The sequence below is a fragment of the Equus caballus genome, chromosome 5 (genome assembly GCF_041296265.1).
Source record: "Equus caballus isolate H_3958 breed thoroughbred chromosome 5, TB-T2T, whole genome shotgun sequence".
NCBI classification, from domain to species: Eukaryota; Metazoa; Chordata; class Mammalia; order Perissodactyla; family Equidae; genus Equus; species Equus caballus.
Window position 1 is genome coordinate 99,125,904 of NC_091688.1, and position 13,216 is coordinate 99,139,119.

At 47.0% G+C, this 13,216-nt stretch overlaps 1 protein-coding gene across 7 annotated transcripts in view; it reads right to left on the reverse strand.

Annotated features, from left to right (window-relative positions):
- The window catches only part of IL12RB2 (interleukin 12 receptor subunit beta 2), a 76,377-nt gene that overhangs the window by 32,366 nt on the left and 30,795 nt on the right, over nt 1-13,216 (reverse strand). For all 7 annotated transcript variants that reach the window (XM_070268869.1, XM_070268868.1, XM_001499968.5 and 4 more), the window contains one exon: nt 10,637-10,716. In XM_070268869.1, the coding sequence (XP_070124970.1) occupies nt 10,637-10,716 (80 nt within the window). The remainder of the gene's footprint in view (nt 1-10,636; nt 10,717-13,216) is intronic.

Genomic DNA, 13,216 nt, shown 5'->3' on the forward strand with positions numbered 1-13,216 from the left:
ACACTGTTTATAAATGTGTGACTAATGAGTTTTGGAACTGCAGAAATTCCAATTGAGATCATTTGGGAGCAGTCCCAGAAAGCAAGCGGAAAATTCATGATTTGTATTGTAGCCCTGTTTGGATAAGGACCATGGGAAACAGAAGCAGTGAGAAGGGAGTGCCGCCAAGGCCAGTGCTGGCAGCGCCCGTCCACGCCTCGCACGCGGAGGGAGGGCTCAGCTCACCAGACTTGAGCATTACTGACTTCTTGGCAAGGCTCTTGCTTCCTTGGGGTGCGGAGTGGCCTCAAGCGGCTGAAAGACACACCTTGAGACTGGCAAATGCCCCTTTCTCTGACTCGCTACTCCCTGAGCGATCTTCTAAGAATTTGGTTTCCTACGTAGTTTATCTGTCAGGAGAGGCTGGGCTAACATGAATGCCTGGTTCACTTGAAATTTGTATTTTTCACTTTAAGTGAATAAATTGGCCTTCCGATGATAATTTCCCTTCTGAAATAAGCAGCATACTGAGCGAGGATGTTCCTGTCTGCTGACTCAGGCCTTCGGGTTGGCCCCACCGCTGCATGTCTCCCTGTAAATCATCCGTGAACATCCAGCTTTTGATATTTCAGGCTCTGGGAGCTGGATTACTGCAGGTCCTGTCCTGGGGCCCCTCCCCAGTCCACAAGGGATAGTAACCTGTGGTCCGTGCCCCAGGTGGAGGCCAGCTTCGGAGGGCTCCTTCGGGTGCACATCCAGCCTTCCCCTGGAAAACAGCTTTGTGTACTGGCGAGAACCAGTAAGTTGGCCTTTCACATGCCCATCTCTGCTGAGCTCATAGGCCTGCCACGTGGATGAAAATAAGGGCGTACTTTTGAAATTGTGATGTTCTGAACTGTTATTAATAAGCATGCCTCTTGTCATAGGAGGAAAAAACAGGATAAACTAAAGCAAAAGCTGGCTAGGGTGGACCCTTCCCTCAGCGCTCTCACTCTCTCCTGCCTGCCTCCTCCTTAGGTCCAGAGGTAGGACTCCTACCCCAGCCCCACCCCATGCATTCCCCCGCAAGGCACTCCCCAGGAGTTAACTGGGCTCACAAAGCCCCCCATTCTTGCCAGGGACCCAAGGGTCTCCAGTTTCACTCTGACAACTAAAGAAACTGAGCCCTAATTGGAGAACACCTTGCAAATCAGCCTTTATGACCTCCCTCTCATCGTTCTTCAGAGACAGCTCCGAAGTCTCACTCGATCTTATGGGGGGCTGAGAAAAGGGGGAGTGGCAGGTCCTCTTGGATCCGATGAACTTGCCTGGTGCATGCTGCGGAATCCAGCAGATCACAGATCTAGCAAACAGGCGTGGATCTGAAAGACGAGGGACAGTTCCCAGGGGGTAGTGAAGGGCTGGCCCCAGACCCTTGCTTTCCCTCTCCAAATCCCATATTTTCGAGGTGAAAATATCAGTGAGAAGGTGGGGGGGTGGGGTTGAGGTAGTTAGACACATAAATACGGTATGCCGTGACTTACGCTTGTACGAAATGTCAAGCTCAAGTTTTGGGATAAAGGTTACTATCTCTCAGGTAACTGGTCTCCTTAACCAAATTCCAAAATGGGCCTAACTTGCCCAACAGAGTCTTGGAACAAAAATCCCATGAGCCAATAGAAAAACAAGTATTTATCCAGCTGGGCACATATTCTCCTGAAGCAACTGAAAACAGTATAATTAGTTTGGTTTAAAAAAATAACAGTAACATAAAGTTTGCAAATAATGTATGCAATCTATCACCCCTGGGTTACACTTGGCCATGATGGAAGGACTATCATCACAGAACAACAGAAGTGGGAAGGATGCTGCAGACTGACGGCTGACTCAACATTCCATTCTATCAATGGGGAAACTAGGTCCCAGCGACATGATGCAACTTGCTTAAGGCCACTTCAGGGATAGATGGAGGAGCTCAGAGTGGAATCCAGGGCTCCTGACTTCTAGACCAGTGATCGCTCTACTGGCAAGGCTGAGACAAGTGAATCCGGGGCACCATGTTTCATAGTTGGACTCCCCAGGCACCCTTCTGGTCCAAAGTTGCAAAGCAGCTTCTGTAATTGTGAGGTTGTGGTACGTTCTGATGTGGAGCAACGACATGAGGTCAGCAATTTTGGGAGGGTGGAGATCCCGAATTGTTTTTTCCAGAGCCAACAGGTCCTGAGTCACAAGGAGACAAGCTGTGAACCCAGAAGAACTTCGACCTGAGGAGCCAGCTGGGTCTTTCCAGATGAACTTATTTTTACTGGGTTAGTGATAAGGGAGAAACTGTCACTTATTGGGCCTTATCATGAGCCAGGAACTTTGCATCTGTTGTCACGTTTAGTCCTTACAGCTCCCCATCCTCATGAGGGTGCGGAAGCTTGGAGAGGTTAAGAAACTGACTCAAGTAGTTCCGGCAGAAAAGTAATGTGAGACTGGAGCGCGCCCTCTGGCGGATGTGAGGGAGGATGGCGCTGTCTGGCTCCCCGGGAGCCTCTCCAAGACCGGGTGCTTCTCGTACCTTCTTGGTCCGTGCTGAGAGCGAGGCTCAAGCCAGTGTTCCTCCTGTCACTGTCACTTCTCCTATGACTAAGAGTGAAAGGAAAAGGAAAAGCTGTCCTATTGCCCCTTTCCTGCAGTTTTCTGCTCCGTCCTGTGGGAAACGATCTAAACTTCGTAAACTTAGCCTTTCCGACTTAGGTTTGTCCAAGAATAAAGAGTGAACAGCTCGCTCATGAGCCTGTTACAAGAGTTCTGCCTAAAGGCTTTCAGCATCCAAAATAACTCGGCGAATGCCGTCCACACAGGACAAAGTCCGACATGTGTCAGAACTCAGGGCCCTGGTCTTTTGTCTTGTTTTAAGTATGGTAGACCCCCGGCCCAATCCTCAGACAGTACTTTTCCAAGACCCCCAGTGGAGGCCTGAACCGCAACAGTACCGACCTCTACACATGGGATGTTTTTTCCATACATACATACCTCCGATGGGGCTTAATTTACAAATTAGGCACAGTAAGAGGTTAACAGCAATAATAATAAAATAGAACAATTATGACAACATAGTGTAATGAAAGTTACATACATCTTAGCAACCTCAGCATACAATCTTTTCTGCTTTCCTTGTTAAGTCAGGAACTTCTCCCTTTTCACTGGAAGGAAGCTCTTTACGGCTTCTCTTTGGCGTATCCGGATAGCCACCATCGCTGCTCTTGCGCTCGGGGTCCATTAGGAAGTAAAAGAAGGGTGACTGCAACACAAGCACTGTGATACCGGGACGGTCGGTCTGATCACGGAGACGGCTGCTAAGTGACTGACCCACAGGTAGCGTATACAGCGTGGACCCGCTGGACAACGGAGTGACTCACGTCCCTGGCGGGACACTGCGAGATTTTTCATCATGCTACTCAGAATGGCCCGCAATTTAAAACTTAGGAATTATTTCTGGAATTTTCTATAGTATTTTTGGATCGCGGTTAATCGCAGGGTAACTCTAAGTGCAGAAAGGGAAACACTGGGTGAGGAGGCTTGCCGTCTATTGGAGGAAGGTGCTCCTATGAATGCAGAAACCATTTCTTCTTAGAGCCTAAAAAAAACTACTGTACTTGTCATAAAATAATAGTTTACTTCTGGACTTCCCCTGATGCAAATAATCTGAAAAAAACAAACCTGTTAGAGCTTAGCCTGTATCAAAGAAGAGCATCTGTGATCCGACCCCTTAGAAAGCTGGAGAATTTGAATACTTGCGAGTCACAGCTTGTCTGTGAAGACCTTCTCTGTGGGGGAGGCTTGGTTCGGAACACTGCTGACTCAGTTCTTCTTATCAGAGCTGGTCCTCTGCTTTCCTGCTCCACCACAGAGCAGCTGTGTGACCTTAGGAGAATTACTTTACCTCTCTGAGGCTCCATCTCCTTTTCTGTAAAATGAGGATGATTCTACGCACAGCATAGGCTTATTGAAGGATTCAGTGGGCTCAGGGAAGTAAACCGTGTCAAACACAGCAATGTCAGACAGTTGATTACAAAGAGCACAGGATTTGTGAGTTTAAGCCTGGGTACCTTGATTTCAGAACTCATCCCTGCCTTCAGCAGCCCCAGTCCAAAGTGAAGGAGTGACTCAAACGACAACCCTCGTCTGGAAGTGTTAAAATCACCATATTGAAACCATCTATCTCCGGATGTCTCTTCCCGCCGGCCTGTGCGCTCCTCTTTGCATCCTCAGTGTCACGCACTAAGTCTGCCTCCCAACAGTGCCTCAGCAAACACTTCTCACAATTCACAATGAGCTTCTGAGGTATATACTGTTACTATCCGCGCTTGAGGAAAGTAAGGCACAGAGAGGTTAAGCACCTTGCTCGGGAGACACAGCCAATAACTGGTGAAGCTGGGACTGTGGCCCAGGAAGCCCGGCTGTATCTGGAAGTCGAACTCTTCACTGCTGGCGCAGCAGCATGAGTGGACACTTGCCAGGTGTGCTGCTACACTGAACCCGTTTGACCCATAGTCAGACCTCCGGGTAGCACCCCGGCATAATGACTTCCATCTTGTTCCGCAGCCAGAAAGATGGCACAATGATGGGGACTTTTGTAAGAGCAAAATGCTAACCCCCCTTCCACCTGTTTCTATCTTCCGCTAATTCTCTGCTACTGACTCTCTTATCTTTGTCAGTGACCACGTTCTGCTAGCCAACCAAAGTTCCCTCCGTTACAGCCGGTGCCACATGTGACTCGTAAGCAAGGCAAAGCAGCCCGTCCTTTCTGAAAATGTCTTCAGAAACGCTCTGCCGCCTGGGACGGACAAGGGGCTGGGAGGGAGGAGGAGAGAGAGTTGAATATTATAGCAAAACTATCGCAATCTTCCCACCAGCTGCTTTTGTCCTCAAATATTGATTCTGAGATGGGACACCTCCTATAATTACATGAGGGCTTCCAGCTCCTGGCAGCCAGTCTTCTCTGGGGATTTACAACAGACCTTTGTCCCACACCATTATAAATCAGGTTACAAATAATACTTTCTACTTGTACTGAATGTCTTTCCTATGAGGAGGCCAAAGAATTCGTCCCTTCAGTGCGATGCCATACAGGCTGGAAGATTCTTCATACGACGCAGAGAAACACAGGGAGAAGGAGACAGAGAATGGACTGACTGAGCGGCCTCCCATCCCAGCAGTCTCTCTGAGGCTGTGCTTAAACTGCTTTGGGGGCTTGTTATTTTCTCCTTCTTCTTACATTCTCTGGTTTGAGGGTAGCTGTTTACCAAAATGAATTACTTCATTTAACAATTAAATAAAAACTCTGAATCTTTTCCCGACTTTTAGAACCAAGAGTTTCCTGACTCTTGGCACTGCTTGTGAAGGCCGTAGAGCTGCGCCGTCTGGCGCAGGAGGAGCCAGTGGCCCCGGGAAGCCATGGGGCCCTGGAAGAGGCCGGTCTGAACTGAGATGGGCTTTCTGGAGGGGAGCTCTGACCCACTGTACCGGACTGGTGCTTAGTGGACACACCAGCTTTCAAAGATGTCACAGGAAAAAAAGAATGTAAAATAGCTCATTAATAATTTTTAAATATCGATCACATGTTGAAATGATAATATTCCAGATATATTTGGGTGACATAAAATATTTACTGAAATTATTTCCACCTGTTTTTAGTTTTTTAAAATGTGGCTATGAGAAAATTTTGAATTAGCCACGTGGCCCGCATTTGTGGCTTGCTTTCATTTCTACGAGGTGGCGCTTCACCACCATGATCTGCCGTATCCATAGTCCCCCGAGGGTCTCCTGCCAAGGGTTGTCCCACCTTGTCCTGGGAACCTGTTCCTGCGGTGTCAGCTCCAGTGTCACCTTCTGAGAGGTCTGACTTCTCACCCACTCCCTTCTCCATTGGGTGACACGACTGTCACCCTCCGGCTGAATCTTCCACTCCTTCTTAACACCCGAGTGCCCTCACCATCCCCACTCCTCTCTCTGCCCTCCTGCTGGACTGGGAGCTCAAGGACCCATGGACGGGCTTGGTCTGGTCGGCCTCCACATCCTGGCATGCAGCTCAGTGTCTAGCTCTAAGGAAGAGCTTTAACATACTAGTTTGTTTGAATGAATGAATGGATGGAGTGAATTCAGCTTCATTTACACACAGGTATTTCTCTTCCAGACCCACGGCCTCAACCATAACTTCAGAAAGTCTGTGACTTGCTGTGATCAAGAGAGTGAGAGGACTTGGAAGAAATTAACAGGGGAAACTGGAAAGGTTAATGCGGCTCTAAGCCATTGTCATATCTTCTCGTGCATTATCTATCTATCTATCTATCCATCTATTGGAGGTGATTTTTCTTCTTAACGGACACATGCTGCATTCACTGGAAGAGAGTGTATGGGAATCACGGACTGAGATGCTTAATCAGAGCCAGGGAAACAACAGGAGCCTCTGCACAGAAGGAGATCATGGAGGGACTCCGAGGGAGACGATTGCCACAAGGCCCCGTGAGGGCTCTAAGCAACCCTGGGGCTGTTTGTGACACTGCGACATTGTCCACTTGTTACTGCATTTGTGGCTTCAACAATGCCCAGGCGTTCTGGTTTTATTTCATAGATGAGGTTGTGCTTTTTGGCTCCAACACAGAAAGTATGTTTTCTCTTAAAAATAGCTGTGGCAAAAAGTAATACAGGCTACTCTTCAGGAAATGAAGCTTGCAGGAGAAACCAAGGTGTGGAAAAATGAGTAACTACGTGGGAACCGGAGCAACAAAGCAAAGGCCTCCTTCACCCTCAGCACACCCAGACTCACACACACTCATACCCACACACACACACACACACTCACTCACTGCTGTGGTCTGAATGTTTGTGTCTCCCCAAGATTCACATGTTGGAACCCCAACGCCCAACATGATGGTGTAAGGAGGTGGGGCCTCTGGGAGGTGATCAGGCCATGAGGGTGGAGCCCTCAAGAGTGGGATTAGTGCTCTGATGAAAGACGTCCCCCAGAGCTCCTTCACCCCTTCTGCCATGAGAGGACACAAGAAGTCTGCAACCCAGAAGAAGGCCCTCACCCAACTGCGCTGGCACCCTGATCTCGGACGTCCAGCCTCCAGAGCTGTGAGAAATAGACGTCTGTTGTTTATAAGCTGCTCAAGCCTTGGTACTCTGTTACAGCGGCCTGAATGGACCAGGATACTCACATGCACGCACTCGCTCACACACATACTCACATATACACACCCACACTCACACTTACTATTCTTTATACCCACAAAACTCAGACACATTCACACACATATTCACACATACCCTTTGCACTCGCACACACATATACAACACACACGGACATGCACGAACGTTACCCACACGCACACTCACACACACTCGCCCCACGCACAGGAGCTGCACCCATTCAGCACCCAGGCGTTCTCCTCCAGTGTAAACATCCTGCAGAAACGAAAGGTCAGCTCGCACTTCCCCAGCCGCGAGAGAAGCACCCTCTCACTGTGTTCACAGGTCATGGGGTTTTACTCCGGGCTTCCTCTGGGCTGAGCCCTGAAATCCCCTCTCTGCGAGGCGGGGTGTCCCTCTCAGCGGGGTTCCCAGCATGGCTCAAACTTCCAGCCTTGCTTCCTCTCCCCGGGGAGGCCTGACTCGGGCCCCAGCACCAAGCGCCTGACCTGGCTGCAGCAGGTCCGGCAGTCTGACATTGGAGGAGTTCCTTGTGGCATGGCAGCACCCCGCCAAACTCTCCAGCCTTTGTGAGAACAGCGTGAGGAGCCCCAGTTGGACGAGTAGGACAGAAGTGGTTCCAAAGAGAAGGGGCGGGAAAGGCTCCCGGTGACAAGCGCCGTGTTCCACCAAATCCTCCCATCAGAAAGCCCTCCACCTCCTAGACCTGTTTGCACGGTTGTCACGAGTGTGGGACTGCGTGCTGGTGAGACTTCCTGGCGCTCTAGAGGTCTGTGCTTCTGTGGTTCTTGGTCCAAAGCAGGTCTGCTCACTCAGTCCCTCTGGTGAGGGTTTCATTCCCACTCCGAGGTGAGAGGCCTATCTGAGGCCGTTGAAGAAGCCCAGGATTTGGCAGGCAAGGACTTGATCTTGCAGGGGCCCTGCAAAACTCACGACTGGATCCGACCTTCCTATGGGGCCTCTCAGGCCAGACAGTCACTGCAGGTTTTGAAGGTGCCCTGTCATGACATCAAGTTGTAGAAGCTTCTAGTATTTACATTTTTTGGTTTCTTGTTCAAGCCAGTTCCAGTCCAAAGCACCCACAATTCTCACTCCACGAAAGGAAAGATTTTCTAACAATAAGAGATGCCCATCATGGCACAGACTGCCCACAAGGAGAACTTCTCCCTGGCCCAGAAGGTCCCAGCAGAGGCATCTGTCTGTCCTGGCTAGAGTGGGAGCAATGTTTATGAGAGGATGGGTGGGCTAGAAGAGAATTAAAGTCCTTTCGAATTCCAAGATGTCACTTTAGACACTAAGCTTTGCGAGGATTAGGGAGAAGATTAAAATGAGAAGCAGAGAAGAATGTGCATTTTTGCTAAGCGTTATCTGTGGGAACGAATGTTTAGTCTAGTTTCAAAGTACCTGGATCCCGCCTCTTCTAAACCCTCTTTGTTACAGAGAGGAGCACACAGACAGAGGACTGGGTGTGTTGCTTTCACTGTTAAGATAACAATTCACAATAACAATGTTAAGATAACCATTATTGTTTATAACAATAAATGGTGCAAGATGTAGTACCATTTAACTTGTCCTTGGTGGCCCCAGAGATTTTTCTAGAGATCCCATTGACAGATCCCCCAACGGTCTCATCAGCCACACAGGTACCAGTACCATTGCCCTCATTCTACCGAGAGAAACCTGGAGTAGAGAGGAGTGAAGGGACTAAAACAGCGTAGCTCTTCAGATGACCGTTGAAGATGTTTGGGAGCAGGAATCTTTATGGGAGGAAGAATTTTGGTTTTAACCAGTCACTTACTTGTAAAAATGAAAACCAACAGCCAACAATTGGGCTGGGTTCTCCTATCATATTCACATGTTACGGCTGCTCTAAATGTCTTGCTTTGAGAATTGTCTTGCTGTTAAAAATGGCTGTATTTTAAAACAAATTTTAAGCTGCAGTTTTAGTTTCAAAGTGAAGAGCTTGAGTGTGACTCACGAAGCTATTTATAGTAGTCTTCTCTTACACCAGTTTGTGTGCGTGAGGGAGAGAGAGAGAAAGGAAAAGAGGAAGAGCTCATTTCTTAAAACTGAAGAAGACTGCAGTTATCGAAATCTCTCATGCTAACCCCATCAGAGGACGTTACATTCCCACTCTGACTCTTCTGGTTTCGTGCTCATCAGCTTCATAATTCCAAAACTGTTTGTTTACCCTTAACTGGAAAGTGTGTAGTGAGAGGGCTGTAGGTTTTGGGAAACAAAGAGGGGGGAGGATGGCTCACCTGAACACATCCTCTCACGAGCATGCCGGTGCAAACAGTGTTTTCCTTCAACAAAGGCGAGTCGTGATATCGCACAAAGAGCTGTGGACAGGCTTCTGTCCCGGCTCTGCCTTAGGAGCTGGGACACTTTGGGAAGAACTTCCTCTCTCTGACCCTCAGTTTTCCCACCTGTTAAGTGGGGATCCCTCGTACCCACCTCCCAGGGTTTTCATAAGGATTAAACGAAACGACGTGCCAGCTTTCGGCACTTCGTGAAACCTTCACATCCTGTAACGACATTAGGCCTCACTGTTTGCTGGAAGGCTGCTGGGTTTACTACTGTCTTCCTACTCTTCCTGAGAAAGAGAGGCTTTCTATTCCTATGAGTGTTATTTTCTACTATTATTAGAGTTCTTGGAAAGGAAGGGCAGCTTTCCTTCCACTCTCTCCCTTTTTAATGACTATAGAAAATTAATTCCTAAATATCCACATCTACAGATTCCCATCTCTCTTTTTTTTTCCCTAAAGATTGGCCCTGAGCTAACATCTGTTGCCAATCTTCCTTTTCTTGTTCTTCTCCCCAAAGTCCCCCAGGACATAGTTGTATATTCTAGCTGTAGTTCCTTCTGGTTGTGCCATGTGGGACGCCACCTCAGCACAGCCTGATGATCGGCGCTAGGTCCACGCCCAGGATCCGGACCGGTGAAAAACTGGGCCCCTGAAGCGGAGCATGTGAACTTAACCACTCGGCCACAGGCTGGCCCAGATTGCCATCTTTATTTTCCCGAAAGGTGAATAAGTCAGGTGGCCTGGTCACTGCTGGGCATATTGTACGTAGGAGAGAGAAGGGTGGGCAGAGAGGGGACAAGAGTCAGAAGAGATGGTGTAGTGGGGTCAGAGGTGGACATGCTTGGGACCCTGACCCGATTGAGTTGGAGGAGGAAAAGATACAAGTGTGTCGAGGCAGGAACTCAGGCAGAGCCCCCCCCTCATCTGGCACAAGTAAACGACATTAAGAATCATGAGGATGTGGCTGAGAAAATGAGCTCCAACCAGGTCTCTGAAGCCTCATGTCCAAGCCATGAGGGAAATAAAAGGTCTTTTTCTGGTCTTAAAACTTACTATTCAAATATATAATTCACTTTATATGGCAATTATATCTCAACAAAACCAAAATAAAACAAAGAAGCAAATATATAATTCTCCTGAATTTTAAGTTGGCACTGAAGACTTACCTTCCAGAAAAGAGAAATCCGTTGTCTATTGTAGTCAATGGGCTGTTTCGTGTACCAGACATCTAACATCCCGGTAGGCTCTGTTTTGAAGGGGAAAAAGCATATTTTCATAAAATAAAAAAATATATATACACACACACTCACACACACAATATAAAAACTTGAAAAAGTCAATTGGTTATAAATGATTCTGGGAGAGTAGACTTATAGCATAATTTCAATTTTCTTTGTACCACGATATTTTCCTTTTTCTTTTGTTAAACAATGAACATGGATATCTTTGGCCACAGAAGTCAGAAAAAACAAAGTTACCTTAAAAATTTTTTTTAAATGATGAAGAAATTAGGTTCCTAACTTACTCTTAATGCATGTACTAATAAAATAAAGAAAGTATGTATCGTTATTTCTTTTTCACTGGAATGCAAAAAGAATTCTCAGGAGAAAATTAAAGACATAAATCATATGGGAAACATTTTCCAATCCTGTAAAAATACAAAATACAAATAATAAACTTTGTGTTCATCGCCACTCCTGAACTTTTCATGTTGTGGTATAATTATCGGGTTTTATGATTGTTAGACAATGGTGTACTTGAAAGGAACGCCTCTCTCATTCATCCCAACCGTCCTCACAGTGGCACAGTGCTTAGAATGTAAGAGGCTTCCGATGACTCTTTGTTCAGTGATGAATGAGCAAATGGACAAATCAGGCAATATTATCTACTTGATGCTGATGCACAGGCTGAACCCATAGAAGAAATAACCGCCAATCTGTAAGACAATGGTCAAATATGACCTAATTCAATTTGAGAAAGTCAATCAAACATACTTGAAGAGAAATTGAATAATCAGCTCCTGTGTAAGAGTGTCTGCATGTGTGTGTATGCCTGTGTGTCTGTGAGTGGGTGAAGTAGTTTTATTTTTCCCACTATCATATTTATTTTGATTTATAGCCAGGGAGGGAGTCAATGGAAGCAACCCCTGAAATCAGGCTTCAATTGCACCAACCTAACTTGTTTAACAGTCACTTAAAGTGTATTTGAAGTGAGGGTACATTGAGGTTCCTCCTGGAGTAGCAAGTTCCATTTAACCAGATGGAAGTTTCCAGAAAATTAAGTCCCACATGGATAAGAGAAGACAAGCAGCAAGGAAGAGGAGAAGAGAAAGAGGGAAAGGAAGGGACGTTCTGGGCAGGTCCTGTGTGGGCTCTTTCACAGTTACACCTCACTTCCTCGTCACCCCCGTGATGTGTGCAGCTTAGTGCAGCGGTTAAAGTGTGAGCTCCAGAGCCAGACCATCTACGGACAAACCTCGGCTCTCTGATCTCGAAAAATGTTAACCACATCCTTAAGCCAGTCTCCTCATCTGCCCCATGAGGATCATGATTCTACACATGGCATGGGGCCATTGTGAGAATTTACATGAATAGAAGAGTGTTGACACATGTTGAGCAGCTGGTAAATTTAGTTGTGTTGTCTTCTTCATTTGAAAACTGAAGTGCTGCAAGGTTAACGCACCTGTTCAAGGTCCCAGAACTAATGATGGGAGAAGCCAGGCTTTGAACACAGGTCTGTTTTCTTACGGAGCCCATGGTCTTCGCCCTGCACCATGCCCCTGCCTGGCTCTGACACGGCTGCTGACTTCTCTATAATACTTCCCTCCCCAGCAGGCGTGCCCCTTATGTGTTCTCTTTTCTTCGTTTGTCACCTCCTCTTCCTGCCTCTCTTGCCCTCTTCTCTTTCTGATTTTTCTGAACATTCATTCTTTTCTTCCCCCCATCTTCCTACCAGTGTAGTGTTTACCTTTCATTGAGGACTCAGCAGTAAGAAACGTATACATAAGACATTCTGAAAATGCTTCCAGTCCTTCAGAATCATGAAGAGTGACCCACGAAGCAAGCCCAGGACCTTTTTCTGCTGTCCAGATGCAAAAAAGAAAAAAAAGCACAGGCAAGAGGAAAGGGGACCTGACATTTATTGACCACCTACTATGTGCCAGGTGATATTCAGACACTTTATGTACATTATCTCTTTTAATCCTCACACCACGCTGAGGTTGCAGGCAGTTGCAGGTGATTACAGCTGTCTTACAGCCAAGGACAAGGAGGCTGACAAAGGTTGAATGATTTACAGAACACTCAGAGCTGGTCAATGGCAAAGCTGAGAGCTGAGCCCAGGTCTTGCGTCTCTAAAGCCGCTGCTCCTCCATTACAGGTCAATGTACTGAGCAAAGATAGGAACGTGCCACAGATGAGATAATCCAGACGTTGTCTACATAATCAGCATCCTGAAACTGGGGTATGCTCAGTGTCAGAGCCAGCTGACTTGGTCCATAGCGCTGTCTTCAGTTAATTAGATATTTGTAAGAATTTTAAAGGGAACACTCCTTGCCTCATTAAAGATCTACAACCTAGTAGATTATTACAGAACTAAGAATCAAATTCTAGAATCACATTCTCTTCAAAGGATAAACTGAAAGTGAATCTGAAATTTTAACGGTGCCCACCTGCAATGTGAGCCTCTGGGAGGGAAATCATTAGCTGAATCTGTACGAGTTTCAAAGTGTAACGTTTCATGACCAG